General features: G+C 41.1%; 1 protein-coding gene and 1 long non-coding RNA gene across 4 annotated transcripts; one reads left to right on the top strand and one right to left on the bottom strand.

Annotated features, from left to right (window-relative positions):
• Nucleotides 1-2,977: 2,977 nt before the first annotated feature.
• Nucleotides 2,978-14,987, bottom strand: LOC148387183 (uncharacterized). 2 transcript variants are annotated; one of them, XR_015862743.1, is made up of 5 exons: nucleotides 14,591-14,987; nucleotides 14,083-14,140; nucleotides 11,761-11,832; nucleotides 4,511-4,638; nucleotides 2,978-3,713 (listed from the first exon to the last, which is right to left on the bottom strand). It is a non-coding gene; the product is annotated as an uncharacterized LOC148387183 (long non-coding RNA). The 2 variants fall into 2 exon arrangements; XR_015862744.1 differs by lacking the exon at nucleotides 4,511-4,638.
• On the top strand, nucleotides 14,503-17,766 carry aqp4 (aquaporin 4). 2 transcript variants are annotated; one of them, XM_088397052.1, is made up of 6 exons: nucleotides 14,503-14,679; nucleotides 15,197-15,307; nucleotides 15,456-15,867; nucleotides 15,943-16,107; nucleotides 16,205-16,285; nucleotides 16,430-17,766. In XM_088397052.1, the coding sequence occupies exons 2-6, from the start codon at nucleotides 15,219-15,221 to the stop codon at nucleotides 16,649-16,651; spliced, it is 969 nt and encodes a 322-aa protein (XP_088253178.1). In that variant the 5' UTR covers nucleotides 14,503-14,679; nucleotides 15,197-15,218; the 3' UTR covers nucleotides 16,652-17,766. The 2 variants fall into 2 exon arrangements, with proteins under 2 accessions (XP_088253178.1, XP_088253179.1); XM_088397053.1 differs by having other exon boundaries at nucleotides 14,505-14,663.
• The last annotated feature ends 260 nt before the right edge of the window (nucleotides 17,767-18,026 follow it).

Genomic DNA, 18,026 nt, shown 5'->3' with positions numbered 1-18,026 from the left:
AGTCATATTCTCTCTCTGCCAGCTATTTCATTATTTTTCCCTGCGCTTGGCAGGACTTTATTTCCTCCCTTTATGCTTTGTAACTGTGCCACCGTCTCCAGGCAACTCAGAGACTGTTTTAGCTTGTTAGGTCCATATCCCCCTGCAGATTTGGCTTTTCTTACCTTCTCTACACTTTCTGAACCTCTGGTGAGGGCCATACTCACATGCTGGGCACTAAATAGAGTGGCAACAGTGCGAGCCATTCAGAGTCCTCTTCTCATCTCTGGTAACGTGTTTATTTTTGGCATGCTGTACATCTACAGAAAGTGCTAGACCGACAACGGTGATCCGTGTTTTCATTGGTCTGTTGGTCCCTCGATTACTTGCTTTGTCTAAAGCTGGTAATAGTTTTCATTGATAGATTTAGAAAGAAGACATTTCATCCTTGGGCATAGTTTGCATGTTCAAGGAGGTAGAAAGAAATAAAACATTTTTTTTTTTTTAAACTCGAGGCTGTTTTAAGGCATCCTAATAATAAAAATAATATTGCAAAACATCCTTGCAACTAAAAAGAACTAGCGACACGTCAAATGAATTGTTTCCTTGCAGACGCTTCTATCAGCGAGGATATCACGGACTTTAATATGATGCAAATTAAACTCTGGGGATCAAAGCCGTCAACTGTGCCTGCCAAAATTCCTTAAGCAAAAAGATGTCTCGCGCGTGTGGTCGCCGACAAAGAAAGGAAACGTCAACAGCGGGTTGGAGCTAGCAGACGAGTGCATTCATTTGTGCTGCTGAGCGCCACAAGATAAAAACCACAAGATAAAAATGAATTTAAAAACGCCAACCTAACATATTTGGCGAGACGAGGTCATCCGCTTGGCCCCTCAAACACATTGTGACCATACCGCATACATATTACATCAATATTCTATGCCAAGGTGCCGGAGCTCACCGGTACTTTCTATTTCACTATCTTGCCGTGTAATCAATAATAAATGACAGCGGTCTCTTGTATTTGTTCTTGTTATTTGATGCAAAACCTTCCAGGAGCAGGTACGGCAGCACGATGTTGGAGTCAGCAAATATGATGCGTAATACACAAGGGGAGCCTGCCAGCAAGATTGCAGTGATATCATTACGCCGATAAGAAGCAATCACCGTGGTAACATTGTCGAGGGACGGCGCACGAGTGCAATTTTGTGTGATTATCGTCTATTCATCGAGAAAACAAGCAGCTCCTTTATTTAGTCGCTGCGTCGGACCGGGTGGCTCTAATTTCTGGAGACATTGGCAGTTTCTTAACAATGTCCGCAAGTTTTCAAAATGTAAACGAGGCGAGATTTTAGTCAGAGACTCAAACGCGATCGTCTCGTGCCGTGGTCACGCAGCATTTCTTTGACGGCGAGACATTTTGGCAACGGGCGTCTACGTCAAACATATTTCTTGGTTGGAGGCGTCTTTCAAACACCTTTCCCTGGGCTGTCACCCAAACAACGTCCCTCCTCACGGCACGCGGGGACGCTTGACAGCTGTTTTTTGACGTGGTGCCACAGCTTATTTTCTCTGTCTTGTTTGTTTTGATGTCAGCATTTTAGGATGGAGGTGGTGGGGGTGCATGGAACGGACACCATAGCGGAGGGAGCTGGTCTTTTTCCCCTGAATGTCAGGCCAATTTGAGCTGACCATTGCATTTCTTCTCTGAATGTTACATGAGCGCCTGAAGGCAAGCTACTTTTGAGGACGATTCAATTTCACTAATGAAATTGTTCCATTCAAAATCTTAAAATTCTATAGGCAGGGTTTGAACTAAAACACATTGCTGCTAAAATCTGTGATATGACTCAAGCACCATCTGTTTGTGAAAGCATGCGTGAATGTAGAAAATAGCAGGGGTTCCATTTGAAAGCTGCAATGTAAACCGAAGCTAATGACTACCATTATGTATTAAGACTTCTGTCGGTTAAAAGAAATAAAACGAAAAACAAAGTAAAATGACTTACCTCGTACGAAGACCTTTGCAGAGATGCAGGGTTGCGGTGTTCCATAAGAACACAGCCAGAGGTACAGAAATGAGGGTGTTTGAATATCATGGGGTGCTTAGTATTTATTTATTTACGTTTCTTTGTTGGTTTTTGTTTGCCTGTTTGTTATTGTTTTGTTCATGTTGTTTTTTTATTTTGTTTATTTTTATCATTCAGGTATCTTTGTGTTGTATTTGAGGTATGTTAAATGTTTGTGTGCGATACATGTATGTATTAATATTGTGAAGGTATATGTTTAGTGTCCTAGCGATCAGCAGGTGGAAGATAATTTAGTTTTTGCACACTTTACACAGCAAATTTCTTGTCCGGTTGATATTTTACAAGGTACAGAAATGAGGGTGTTTGAGTATGATGGGGTGCTTAGTATTTATTTATTTATTTATTTACATTTCTTTGTTGGTTTTTGGTTGTCTGTCATTGTTTTGTTCGTGTTGTTTTTTTATTGTTTATTTTTATCATTCAGGTATCTTTGTGTTGTATTTGAACTATGTCTGTATGTTAAATATTTGTGTGTGAGATATATGTATGTATTAATATTGTGTAGGTATATGTTTAGTGTTCTAGCGATCAGCAGGTGGAAGATGATTTAGTAATTTAGTATTTCTTTGGGATAAGTGAGGCAAAATGATTTATGGGTGGGTATGTAGGGATTATTAAAAGGGGGTGGGATTAAATAAATTATACTTCTTCGAACTCCTTTTCAGGCATGTGAATATGATTTATGGTTTCTTTTTTGGTTATATCTTGATTGCTACTCTTTTAGTTTATGTGTGTGTATGTATATGTATATATACGTATGCATATGTATGTATGTATGTATGTATGTATGTGTGTGTGTATATATATATATATATATATGCATATATTTTGTCTTTTCATTTGTGTACAGTAATCTTATTTTTTTCCACGTTTGAAATAAACGAAATAAACAAAATTTAGGGGCCCGTTTCATGCATGCAAGTGACCGGACACTTCTCATCATAATAGCAATAGGGAAATGTATTTTCTTACCTTTTAGTCTTGAATGTGTAGAATTAGGAGCAGAGCATTGACAAAGCGTGCTCCCATAATTAAATGGAAGCATTTTCATTCACAGAGGCAGCACTTCATAATATTACAGGTGTGTGAGCGGCTCGTGAACATCAAATACAACGACACGCCGCCTCCGTGTCAACACTGTGCAATCAAATGTGGCAGTAGCTAACATCAGAAGCTAACACTGATCTGTGACTGGACACTTATCATAATACCAATGGGGAAATGGATCGTGTGGATGTTCTTACCTTTTGTAGTCTTGCTGTGTATAATTAGGAGCAGAGCCCCAAGCATTGACAAAAGTGTGCTCCCGTAATTAAATGGAAGCATTTTCACTCACAGAGGCAGCACTTCATAACATTACAGTGTGTGAGCAGCTTGTGAACGTCAAATACGACACGCCACCTCCGTGTCAACACCTTGCAATCAAATGTGGCAGTGGCTAACATCAGAAGCTAACGCTAATCTGTGCATGGAATAAACAACTTGCGGTTCTGCCTACCTTTTTGATGACATCATTGTTGTAACACAAATTTTGGATGTTTTAGCATGATAGCTCCTCAGCATGACAGCGTTATAGCTCGGAAGAGGCTTTGGATTTTAATTTCACACTTGATGGGAAGGAGAGCACTCCAGGGAACCAATTATCTGTGTACAAGCAAAGGGAGAACAATTTAAATAATTGTATACTGGGAAAAAAAAACACCTTTGTTGGAAAGCCTCATTGGTCATTTTCCTGCTAGATGTGTGCTATTATGTTGTCACAATTTCTGTTGCAGACATTTTCTGAATTGGATGGCTCATAAAGAGCAACAAGGTCCATTCCCATCATAGTGGGTGGCTTTTCTGGTTTGAAGAATTCAACATCCTTTTACTCTTTGCGGGAATGTCAGAAAAAGTAAAAAACAAAAAAATCATCTCATAATGCATGATGACAGTTTCCATCCATCATCCGAACCTCTTTTAGCCCAACTCCTGATTTTATTTGACTTTTGAGGCTTTTTTTTCCCCAAAACATTTTTGATTGAACTTGATTTGACTTGACACTATAAACACCAAAAATTGTCGCATCCTTACTCGCATGTCTGTTTGATTTATTTCAAATGAATTTAGAGATCGCACGTGTATATTTTATAACCACATAGTTAGAGCGAATTAACAATCTGTTCGTCAAGGGTAACCGAAGGATTTTTTTTTAATGAATACAAAAACGACCGGTGTGTGATGAGCCACATCTTATTGTCACTTTAGTCCCCAAGCCAGTCATCAATCTTTGTTATGACTCCACCTTGTGAGTCATGTGTTGACAACCCGATTTCCTGAATAGGCCCAAATAAATTATCTTCCGTATTGACGGGTCATAACACGAAAACCAGAAAATGAATCTGCTCAAAATTCCCACAGCGGCTTGACAAAGCACTCGCTAGAATGAAAGGGAGCGTCACCTGTCATGGTCAATAAGCGCAGCTAGTCCATCTTACACCTTGACTCCCGCCCAGCTGCCCGCCACCCGACACGCCGCACATCACCGTCACTTTGACTGACGTCGGCGACATTTAGGGGAACGTTCAATCTAGCAAAAGGTTGGGAACATTAAAAGCATTATTTTGCATATGTCACAAGGCAGTGTTGACATCCAACAGAGTGACATCAAATGGGAGGTTTACTTCATACTGATTACACATTACAATAGAAGAAAAAATGTTTTATGTTGATTACGCCAAAAAAATGTCACACAATTACTTCCGTTTGTAACACAACCAACCTGAAGCCAGTAGTCAATCAGTCAATCATTTCAATAACCATTCATATTTCTTTTTTTTTTATGGGGTTCACAATTCCAGCTTGTTGATATTTTTCCCAAAGAAGCAGACAAAGAAAATCTGAGTAGAAAAGGCCAACGACGCCATTAGATTTGACCACAATCTCCTGCACAAAGTATTTATGAGCATTTTATCTTCAAATAACCTTTTCTCCCTAAGCAGAAAGCAGAATGGACACATTTAGTACAGAGCGCCGTCATGACCAAAGCTTCCCAGCGGGTTTTCAAAGTGTGCTAACTCCAAAATAGATGAAACCAATGTTCAGTCTGTCAGGCGTTTGTTTTGCATAGCACGCAACACAAATACTTTGATCCGCAAATGAGTCACCTCTGTTTCCTCGCAGCGACATACTTTTCATGTTCACTTATGTTTAAAATGCCATGCGTGCAGGATGCCAAAAAAGAGGAAGCGGGCATTTGGGATGGGTGAAATTTATTCTCGCCCGGTTGTTACACGATGCCAAGGAAGCAAAGTGCAGATGTTTTGTTTTTCTTGTGGTTAGGCACCAGAAGCCAAGTGCATCATGATGCAGGTATTGATTTGTGTGTAAAGGACAAGCTCAAAGGGAGTATTCGAACAAAAGGTAGCGATGACTGAGACGGATTGTTTTATTTATTTTATTATTTGTAAGGCCGACTTTCACCATCAATGTCCGGGGAACTGCTTGATGCTCAAGGACGCATACATGTTGAAATATGAATGGCCTGAAAGGGGCTATCATATGAAAGCGCAAACCATTTAAAGGGAACATAGTATGTAAATATTTTTAATGTAAATATGTAATTGTGTTTCTCTAAATTTTGTTATGGGGACAAGCAGTACAGAAAATGGATGGATGTTCTATGTATATAAACGACGTTTGGTGTAATTTCCAGTTCCTGGTTTGTTTAGCGAGTAGATTTTCTCTCCGGTGACTAGACACTTAATTTGGCTCTTTTGTGGTTGTTCAAAGTTGGATGTTCTCCGCTTTAACGCAGCTCCAGACAGACGTTTATGAAACATGGACTTGATAAGCCCAAAGCACTTAGTTCTGGTGTTTAAAAGCGCTAGCCGTGTTAGCTTAGCTTAGCAATTAGCATGGCTTCTTCATCTTTCTTTGATGATACTGGTCTGACTTATTCGCTGCTGCGGAGGTGAAACTGACTTGAGGGTGAGTCTGCAACGTATTTAGCCACACTAGTAGCTAGCTAGTTAGTTAATTGTAGTTTAAATAACACTATGTTAGGTAGGTTGGCGTAAGCGCGGTGCGGCAACTTTAACATGCAAAGCTTTTTAGGACCGTCTCTGCAGTTTGGAAAAACTGCCAAATCTATGATTCTCAGTCTCAGAAATATACGCTTGTTTCATCATTGCATCATATTTTCTTCATACACCGAGTATGACTCCTGGAAGGGCTTTTCAGGTTAAAGCATGACTCCTGGAAGGGTTTTTCAGGTTAAAGCATCAGTTTCAGCCAGAAGGAAAGTGACACAAGAGAATTGCAACCCTGGAGGAAGATACTCCACCAATGTCTTGTTCAAGTGACAGGATCATCTACTGTGCCCCCGATGTGGCAAGAACACACATCTATTAGCCTTGGTTTTTATCAGCCAGCTGTCAAAAGACTTGCACAAAAGAATGAGTGAGAGTATTATTTGGGTTATTCGTAAATGTGTTACTTTTCAGTGGGGCCTCCGAGGTTGAACACAAATTGTTCCATCAGCATCGGCCACTAACAAAACAGTGATAATTTAAATATTTGTAAATTAATTGTATATATATATTTTTTTTGTATTTTCACATTTGTTTTTGTTTTTGCTTTTAATTTTTTTTATCTTAGGATTTATTTTCAACTTTTATTTTGTATCATTTTTTGGCAGTTTTATTTATTTATTATTTCTATTACTATTATTCAAATGAGGGGCGGGACCCTAAGTGTCTCTCATGTGAGCAAGTATGGTGTGCTGGTTCTCTTTGTTAAATTCATGGATGAATTACACGCTGTCACCATCTCGCACTGCGGTGGAGCAAACTAACGCATGGTGGAAATGTGGCATTCAAGTGCAAAATTGCTCTTCAGCTTTTTTTCCCCTCATCCTGAAAGCCTTTTGGCGTTTTCCTTTTCCTCGTCTACCGGCAAGAACACAGGTGATGTTTTACTCTGCTGGGAGTAAAATAAAATAAAAAAATGAAATGAGCAGTGAGCAATGTCTCTCAAATCATCTTCCCCCATTACCTCCCCATCACGTGACGCAAACTGGCTGCTCCAAAGGGGAGAAATTCATTGGAACAGGTGAAGCTGTGGACCATATCCCATTAGCGAGCCTGCCAAAGGCCCATTCCTGAAGGAGTAAATCCCGCTCTTCAGGCACCAGCTACTGTATGGAGAGTCAAATCCATAGGCAGCTAGCTGAACGCGACGAGCCAATGATGAACATAAAGATCGGCACTTGAATTGCTTTTTATAAAATACTCAACTTCCCATTTGTGGGTTGAGCGAAACAGTCATTTGCGATGAAAGTCAGCGGCTGAAAAAAAAAATACCACGGGCACGTCGAGTGCATGTGAAGGGCGGACTAACGTCGGACTGACTGGCTCGGCCCCCGGCTTTATGACTCTTCCCACATGGCGACGCGTAATGGCGACACTGGCCTTTCTATACATAGAGCGAGATACAATGTCAAAAGCAATGACAACGATGGGTCGGCCTGATTAGCGTGATAGTTGCAGAAAAACGAGGACATTGGGCACATGACTCAAATATGGCAAAACATTTTTGGTCAAATGTATTTTTCAGACTCTATGAGCCGAATTGACAAAAAGGTTGCTTCAAGAACAGACCAAAACTCAATTGAGCCATTTTAGTAACTCAAGCGTCCCTCATGTCATTCTAATCTGTCCATGGCCTTTGAGAATCATTCATGCTGGTTAATGTAACTTTAACTAGCATATTTTCTGATCTTAAGGCGCACTAAATTTTCATTTTGTCGTCTCTACTTCAATTTACATTTTCTTGTATTCGTCATACGGTAAATTAAAACTACTTCCTGCTTCTGTGTCTAAGAATCATGGGAAATGTAGTCCTATTAGCCTAATACTGTAGTCGGACTGAATGTGAGCTAAGCATTTCCTTCGGCACATTTGCATGACAGTATTATGCGGGGGCAATTTGTGTCTAACAGTTTTTCCAACATTTAGGAGCGTTTCGGCATTGTGGCACGTGTATATACATAAACAGTATATTTACATGTGCCCGCCAATCACACACGGTGCACTCCACCCTACTGTGCCTCCCCGTGCGTGTTGGCTAATAGAGTTGTTTAGTCACAGATCTGTGTGACAGGTGGCCCTGCCGGCCTCCGGTGTGCGCTCAGTACAAGTGCTCTCCTGGGTGAGAAGCTGTCGCATCCACTTACACCAGGGAGTCGTTCCTCTGGCCCGTTTTCCTTCAACCGCAACTAACTTTGCCCCGCTTCTCCAGAGCGCGCCATTTTTTTCTGAGGTTTTGTATTCCCAAGTCAACCTCCTCTTTCTCTCTGGAGAAAAATAACAACAAAAACATGGCCAACAGTGCGCACAAATGCCCACGACAAACATCATCAGGACACTTTCGAGCACATCAGGGAGTGGGTTGCGGCAACGTTTTAAAAAGGAGCAGACGGATTGGTGCGCTGCAAGCAGAACAATACAGCGTCCATTTTTTTTGTGTCATTATCTGTACTGCAAGTATTGTCTCAGCAGAACGTGGGTTACGTGCGACAATTGAAGCAGGGGCGGATGGTGCTGGAGGGGGGGGGTTAATGTTCATCAACAACATGTCACCAATTGGGAAAATAGTCCTCCGAAGCATGTGCTCCAAAACATTTACTGTAGGCTATCAATTATGCAGTTTGAAGTCAAGCATAGGGGTGGGGGGCAATCATCTGAGTGAGACAGCTTACATGATTTGTCGTAATTTACGCTGCGGTTACACTCCGTGCAAATGAAAATAGCATTTCTGTTATTGCTATGGAAACCTCACAGCTTCTTCCGTAAGCAAGCATGAAGCGCTCTTGTTAGCATGACATTGACATGTGATCGAAAGACGCGATGCTATAATGAGAGCAGGTAGCACGTCTGCTTTAGAGTTTCGAGAAGTAACACGCATGTCAAGTTTGAGATGAAGAAATTGTGATTGCTTAAATTAGTAAGAGGAAATTTACATCATTTCTTACCAGCTATAGGGGGAAAAAAAAGTCACTCGCTTAACACCAAAGGATAATTGGTGAGAATAATCAAAGACACAATGTAAATTATGTAAGAATGTGTTACAGCAGGTGTGGGTAAAATCAGGCCCATGGCTCACACACGGTCCACGGTGCATTCAAGAGTCCTATTCATTTGGCCACTTTTTCAGAAATTGGGTTGGTTAAAATGTGTTTAGTTTTTTTTTCCATTTCTTTTATAGAGTGGAACCCTGCACAGTCGGTTACCCCATTTGCAAATGACCTGGCTCATTAGTTTTAAATACCAACTGTACCGTATTAAAAATGAATGTCAGTCACTTCGCATTCACACTAGGAGACACAAAATGTTCTTTGATAAAAGTGCGGCCTCGCATGTTTCCAGCACAATCAAAACAATGCTGATCACTGCATGCCGGGTTTCTATTCCAACCATCCCATTCATCAAAGCATTGTTTGCACGCTTGTCTGAGGTTTTGGGCACACCTGCGAGGCCTCCGAGTGCTTCTTCTCTAAACCGCTATGCTGTGAATGGAGAGATAAGGCTGATTGAAATATGCTCAGCTTTGGAAAGCTGGCGGGGAATTTCATGCGGTGGAATTACATTCAAGTAGCGTGACGTGACGCGCATAAAGAGAGCAATAGTGGTTTGCATTGCCGGCTTCCAATTGTTGCAAAGCACACTGGCTCCACTCTGAGGTTTCCCACGGAAATTGCAGTTATTTTTGGTCCGGATGTAAAAAAAAAAAAAAACATTTGTGGTTATACAGTACAACGCATGTATTATCATCTCCAAATGGTTTGATTATCCTCCAGCCTGTTACCATTTTTATTCTGGCAATTTTCCACATGCAATGAAACTGTGCCCCGTGTCAAAACGTGACATGACTTTATTAGACTCCCATTATCATTTTTATCTGAGGCTATTTGAGCTGCATCAAGTACTGCTGACCTCGCAAGTTTGCACTCCACACTCAGTGTGCAGTTCTTAAGAGCGCAATGAAGCCTATTTATCGACACCCAGACGCGTTGCCTAACAATCACATTACACTCACACTTTCGCATGTTGATTATATTTGCCTCGTAAATGTTTGACGTACACACACCAATACTGACTATCATCTTCGATTTACAAATAAAGACTGATTAGCATGTGTATATTATTGAGTGAGAGCATTCTGGGGGAAGGTGTCATCGTTTAGCTATTTTTGTGTAATTATACGGCCATGATTAGGGATGGAGAACACTCAAAAGATTTTGATTGAGGTGCATTATTTCTTTTGACATTAATTTAAATTGAGCCACATTGTTACATGGCTTCACGACACAATCGACAGCGGCTACTGTTACAAAACTACCCCTGCGCCACGTCATCGTCATTTGACTGGACTAAAACCGCGACGGTAAGTCATTCAGACGACAGCCATGAAGTTTCTGCATCATGATTTGAAGTGAAGCAAGCTTGGAAGTTGTGACTCTCTGAAATTGGACTTCCGTGTTTGAAGCGCATATTGAGGCCTCAGTGTCAAACGGTCATCGTTGGCATTCTGTCTCACTTCTGTTTTTAATTTTGTCGCAATACATTTTTTTCCCCCCGATACGTTTTTTCTTGGTCATCCTCCCTGATTTACTGCTTCCTCATTAGTCACTCGTATTGTTGCTTATTCATCTGCTTATTCACGATTTATTTTAAAGTGACAGTTTGGCTCGCTTTCGCTGTTTACCGTTTCTTTCTTATATTTTGTCTTGGTTCTACGACAGGCGTCATTACTAGCTCGGTTCCGGAGTACACCACACACTGGAAGAGCATAAAAATAAATGTCATCAGTAAAAAGTTGATATTTTGTCTAATTAATTGATTTAATCTAATTAATTTGACACCTTTAAAAACACATTTTGCCACTTGCTGTGACTGAAAATGACATGGCACGTGCTGGCGTCTCAGGTAAGAACCAATGAAGGCTCAGCTTGCAAATTCAAGAGATTCAAGATTCAAGAGATTCAAGAGTTTTTTATTCGCCATGTTTGAGCGTGCCAAACAAGGAATTTGACTTCCTGTCAAATGATATGTCACATGACTAAACTTTTTTTATTGCTGAAAATGTCTAAATAATGAAAGAACTTAAATAAAATTGTCTTTCACAGAATAAAACCTAAAATGTGTCTTTTGCTATTTAAGGTTTTCTGATCAAGTGTCAGACGAGACTCTCAAGAAGACAAGAAAAGTTTGCCGTGATCAAAATGTGAATTTTTCTTCCATAAACATTTCCTAATGCTGATTCCCGCCGACATCATCTTTTGCTTTTGCCGGGGGATGCGAGGCCGACGCTCGGCAGCATCTGCAGCGTGCTCCTGCGGGTTGCGGCCTGACAGCTCATCTCCGCCGGGGTTCGGTAATGAGGGAGGCTGTGTTCGTTCTGTCTACGCGTGTCAGGCGCTGTTGTTTTTTGGAGCCGCTTCCCCTTTAGCTCACTTTGACGGCAAAAGCAGTCAGCGAAAGCAACAACATTCGTTTGTGCAGTTGTCGAGCTGCCTTTTAGAGGGAACTATTGTGTATTAAGAAGTTCCAGTCTGTTTCAACATCGCATTACACAGGCAATAATGTTGCAGTGTTGACTCAGGCAAAAAAAATAAAACATGTTAACGTTTACAAAAGAAGTCACTACTCACACACTAATTTGCTTGATGCTTAGACATCCTGCACGTCATCCACAGCACATCTCGCCCATTATGTTGCCTATTCTGTGATGCAATCGGAGACAGAAAACAGCTCAGCTTTCATCACTTTGGAAATGAAAATAAATTTTGGTTGACAGTGCACACAAGAAAAATCCATCCATCAACCTCCCAAACAGCTTTTTGTATTTACTGGTGCTAATTCAACTTCTTTATGTATGCTAAAAAAAAAAATATTTTTACAACTTTAACTTCTTCACAACAGAGAAATTGTGATGATCAATGCTGACATGCGACAAGGCAATTTCCAAGCGTCTCAAAATGTCACCATCAGGGGGTCACCTTGTTTCCCCCCACTGAGTGGAAAGTTTCTGACAAATGGGTTTGAGTTGCTGGGTTGCCGTGAATGAAAGACATTTATGATCCTTGGCCAGTGAGCGGCAGATCACCACCTGTTCTAGACCTTTATTTTATGGAGCACCACAAAGGATAGAGGTACGCTCGTTCCCTGAAGAACATCCGGCACCTTCGCACAAATAATGAAAGTTTCACGGCACAGAAAACATTCGGGAGGTCAAGTTGCTTTTGTCCAGTGAGCAAAAATCATCTCGAGGTCTCGACAACTCTGACACGCAAGGAGAGACTCAAGAGTGAACCAAAGTTTTGAAGTCATTTCAAGTCCAGGACAAAATTGTTTTGCTGTTTAAAATTTCCTTTAACGTGGCTTATTGAGATTGCTCATTTTTGAAATACAAGGGAGCAAAGAAAATGCTAAACACGGTTAATTCTGTTATTCTTGTAAACTGATTTTTTTTTTAGATACATCTCGCATGATGACTCAAACCAGATTTCAGCAAATATCACCATTTCTTACAAATGATCCCTTTCAGTTCTTCATGCATCAAAGCCCTTTTTGTCATCCAAATGGGGGGCACGCTGACTTTGGCTCAGTGTCAGAGCCTTTAACTTATGTAAGAGAAGGAAAGGCTTGGCGTGGTGCGCCGCCAACAAGGACAGGAACTAACCAAGCATGCCGTTATGACTGTTAGCAAAAAACCATTAGTGTGCAGCCGCCTTGGTTGATTCCCTTGGGCTGTGCGAGTTATTTTACATTGTTAATAGCATGAATTGTTTAGCGAGGCGATGGAATTGATTGTTCGGCATGTGTCCTATTAATCTCCAATAATTGTATGATGTCTAATGAAGGACAGCACCACCTCCCTTCCATGTAGCTACTGCAATTAAACTAACGCCGTAGGTCGTTTCAAGCATTTATGCTAACAGCAAGAGATTGTTGGTAACGCGCTAATCTCAACAGCACAACTTTGGAGGTTCGTCTTCAAACAAACTGAACATCGTCCTCTGGTTCTCTCAATTCAACGCACTGTATCAACAAACATGAAGCGACTTAACAGCACTTGAAACACATGCAAATTGTGGCAAAATATTAATAATTAGCAGAGAGGGCCTCCCCCGATGTGCGTAATGCCTCGCAGCTTTCATAGCAAAACTGCCTTCATTATGATTTATGTGGTTTGTTAATGTTTACGTGCGTGATTTACATATCAATGTAACATAAAATAAAGGCATGTGCCTGCTGGCTATATTAGTCTTTGCTCGTGCCACAGCGTGTTAATTGCTCATATGGAACAAGTTGTACAAGAATTAGGTCAAATGGAATGAGGTAAATAAAATGATTGTCTACTGTAGCGACATTCTCACATTGCCTTCAAAGCAAAATTAAGATTGGTCATTAAATGGGTTTGTCGATGGTGGGATGCACGTTGCTAAGTGCAGTGAGAAAAGTACTCAATAGAAAAGTGTGACTCTGAATTAGTTTTAAACAGTTTATTATTTCATTTATTTTACTGGTTCTTTTATCACAAATTATTTAGGTTTCATTAGTTGACATGTTTCGGCTATCACTTCTGCCTTCATCTGATGAATAACCTAAATAATTTGTTTGTGATAAAAGAACCAGTAAAGTAATTGACAATTGAAAACAAGATGGACTGTTTATTATTTTGCACACCAAAAAAAAAGTGAATAAATGTCCCCAGCCACTACGGTTAGTTCACCTTTACACTGTTGGTACAAACACACATTCATCTTCATACTTACGTACAACTAATAGTTTTCAGTGAACCTAAAATGCACGGTTTTGGAATGAAACTGGAGGGCAGACCCACACTTTGCACATCATTCTTAAAAATGACATTTTGAACAAGTTGTGCATATTAATAATTTAATCATCACTATGCAGACATCCTAGCCTTATGAATGAGAATTGTCAAGCTGCCCTTGTCTTCGTGTTACCTCGGAATTTTGAGGATCTTGAGTTGTCTGACCCCAACATGAGGATTCAACCACATAGCTGTCAATAAAAACAGACAAAAAAAGTGTTTAAACATCATGTTCCATCAAACCATTCCACGCCTACAGCATAAAACAAGGTCAAGTCAACGAAACAATTTACTCATTTTTCGCCATTTTAAGTATTTGGAGAAAGACGCCATTTTGAAGCTATTAGACCAAGCAATTGAACGATATTAAAAATGAAACTTTTTTTCCGTTCGAAACGTATTAAAGACGGCTTAGGCAATCCAAAACGTTTGCTTGGCGTCAAAGGGCAGCGAGTGTTTAATGAGCTCACTTATCGACGAAATCAGAGTGTTTAGGACACTTTTTATCGACGAATCGTCGGTCGTGGTCGCCGACACAAAGATGATTTCATATGCTAACGTAACCACACATACGGCCTTTAGTACATCAGGCTAGCAAGTTACAATAGTTAAATTCACTTTAAAACTTTGTAATAACTTACCTTTGGGTTATCAAAAAAAAACTTTAGCGGGTTAAACACATTTAAAATATAGAGAGCATCAACACACCTGCAGGTAAAGAGAGAGTGCTGTGAGTATGACGACTTCATTTACACTCGGAAATTTTATCAACGGTAAAACACCACATAAATACCTACGCATGATACGCTTGAAACACGGAACCATGTGTCGTTTAGTGATGTCCTTTAAAGCCCAGGCTGATGCTTACTGACTCGACCTACATTTAACTGTCCATTAGTTTCTATTTCCAACAGAGTTTTGGAATACCAACTCTCAAACAGCACAAGAACGCACCAGAAATTGTAGTTCAGATGATTCATTTTACCAAGAAAAATTATTCAAATGTAGTCTACGAAATGATATGAGAAAATAATTGTACTTCCCAAAATGAAAAAAAATGCTTTCTTTCATTCCTGTAATTTTCAAACCTTTTACACCAAATACCCCCCCCCCCCCCCACACACACACACACACGCACACACACACACAAACACACCCACACACACACACCCACAAATCTCATCATGACCAACATGTGTTAAAAAGCTGACTCCCTGCTCCTCCCTGACTCCTCCCAACTTGCTCAGGCATTAGAATTTGTGAGAGGTGATGCCAGACGTGCAATCCCAAGGCACAAGAGACGGATCACGTTCGACTGACAGAGTGGCCATCAGGTCTGCACAACCTGCTACTGCTGTGTAAGTACAATACAACTTGTCATTATTGTCGTCGACAAAAATATCGAGCTCCTTAAGGTAGTGGGAGCAAACACCAATCAGGACAAAATACATCCACGCACTTGTGTGCAGATGATTGTAAATCTTTAGCGCATTCTTTTTGTCACAGGACAATGTCGGGAGTGGAACAGTTAAAGACCAAGGAATTTTGGAGAGCCGTAGGTGGCGAATTTATAGCAATGCTCCTGTTCGTGTTCCTCGGCGTTGGCTCCACCATCGATTGGGCGTCAGTTTCATCAAACAGCACAAGTACAGCGAGCTGTCCAACCCAGTCGGACCGCAAGGTCCTCATTTCGCTGTGCTTCGGCTTGTCCATTGCCACGCTGGCTCAGTGCTTTGGCCACATCAGCGGCGGACACATCAACCCGGCCGTCACGCTGGCGATGGTCGTGACCAAGAAAGTGACCATCATCAAGGGGGTGTTCTACCTGCTGGCCCAGTTAATTGGTGCAGTCGCAGGTGGCGGGATTGTGCGCGTCGTCTCGCCCCCCTACTTCCGGGTGAACCTGGGCGTCACCGGGGTGAGGACTCTGGATGTCATCTTCTTCATTTGTCTTGTCCTTTAAATTCAGAGCAAAATCTTTGCGCTTGCTCAGTTGGGTAAAGATGTCTCGGGAGGAATCGGCCTACTGGTGGAGCTTCTCTTAACGTTCCAGCTGGTCTTCACCATATTTGCCTCATGCGACCCTAAACGCACCGACCTGGGCGGATCCGCTGCCCTGGCCATCGGCGTGTCCGTAACGATTGGTCACTTATTTGGGGTGAGTACTCACCATCCAAACGTTTTTTGCACCATATGATTTGACCTCTGCGTTCACCATTATTGTGCCGAGTAATATCGGCATTTCCGCCTTGCAGATTCCTTACACAGGAGCCAGTATGAACCCCGCTCGTTCCTTCGGCCCATCGGTGATGGCGATTAATTTTAAGGATCATTGGGTGAGCGTGCTTGATGACATCCCAACATTTCCTTCAACTTCAGATTTTAAAAATCATACCATTAAACATAACGGTGTGATTTATTTTGTAATGTATGGTGTCTTGAGATGTTCCAAAATTATTATGTTTTGTCTCCTGCTCTAGGTTTACTGGGTGGGACCCTTCCTGGGTGCCATCATCGCCGCACTCCTGTACGAGCTCATCTTCTGCCCATCTTCCGGCAAACCGAGTCCAGGGCAGGTGATTCCCAAGGAGCAAATGGGGGCCTTCAAGGATGGTATGGCCTCCACGCAGCCGGTCAAGAGGAAGAGGAGAACGGAGCGAAAAGACCCGCCGCCAACGAGAGAAGTGCTATCCACTGTATGACAAGCCAACGCACCGGAGAGCAGACGATAGGACAGAATTTGGTTTTGGACAGTTTTTGGCTTTCATCTCAAGCCCCCCCATCCCCCTTTCACCTTATACCTCCCATGCCTTCAGATAATTCATCCTTGAATGCGTTTTCAGGGTTTGTGCACTGAACAATTTCGATGACATGTAGCTTTGCTAGCAGCAGAAAGACAGATTGCAGTCCAAGCGAATGCTGAAGGTCTACCAATTACGGCGGATCATCATGCACCAGTCAAGAAGAAAATGTGGCCTTGTTATTTTGGGATTAGTGTCACTCTGACTCGTGTTTAAGCGTATTACCATACAGCTAATGTACGTACGTTAAGGTGACTGACTTTTCAGTAGGCTTCACGCGATCAGGGTTTTGGAGCCTGTCACCGATCCAATCAGGAGATCCACTTGTTTATTTACTGTACAGTCCAGCACTGTTATTAGCAAATAGCTAGCCTTTTTTGTATGTCCAATTGACAGCCATTGAAATGCATTTGGGGGGGGAATAATAAACCCTGAAAATTCTCTCCAAAAGCGCTGAAAAAATTTAAAAAATGGATATGACAATAGGCTGAGAAACCTTGCGTTATTAATGCTTGCAGTACAGAACGTCCCTCAAATGAACGAGATCGTGTAATTTTGCTAATCCAATCAATGACGCCATTGACCGATGTGCAAATTATGACATACCGATGACTGGCTTTGCATAAAATGCTGTTTTTTTTTTGCATAAAATGCAAACTCTATGCCGATCTTATCCATCAGATCAGTGTAAAGTCTAATTTTCAGTGCATAATTTTATGCTATCATGCGAAATGCACTGTTTGTAACAAAATGTTTTTATTTTGGGGAATTTACATTAAGATAATTGTACACTCTTAAGAGAATATATAAATTTCATGCACTGGTTTACTACTTTTATTACATCTAAAATGGATGAATCAGTTTAACTTTTTATTTGAATTCAACTATCAATGTCAACTGATCTGGAAATTGGTGCTGTGAATTTTATGATGTGATCAAGTTTAACCAAATGTATAAATATATGTAAACATATTGATAATGAAGTTTTACCAAGAGTATAAATATATGTACACATATAGGCTATGTCTAATTTATGGGGGGGGGTTCAATTCTATTTGGCTTTTAATCATGATTTACTCCCCAAAAATAGTTTCACACTCACTGCTCATATAATCAAAGACAAGCAGATAAATAATCTTTTTGCGTTATCGCTCCACCTTAGATGATTTATATTTGTTGCTCATTTCCATTCCGACTTCATGACGTCACATTACCAGAACTGTACTGCTGACCCCACAATACAAATTGATGAGCTCATCAATTCCCTGCACGCAGG

This window comes from Syngnathus floridae, chromosome 14, assembly GCF_059516105.1.
Source record: "Syngnathus floridae isolate MCC-2025c chromosome 14, RoL_Sflo_1.0, whole genome shotgun sequence".
NCBI lineage: Eukaryota > Metazoa > Chordata > Actinopteri > Syngnathiformes > Syngnathidae > Syngnathus > Syngnathus floridae.
This window is presented reverse-complemented; position numbering and strand designations above follow the sequence as displayed.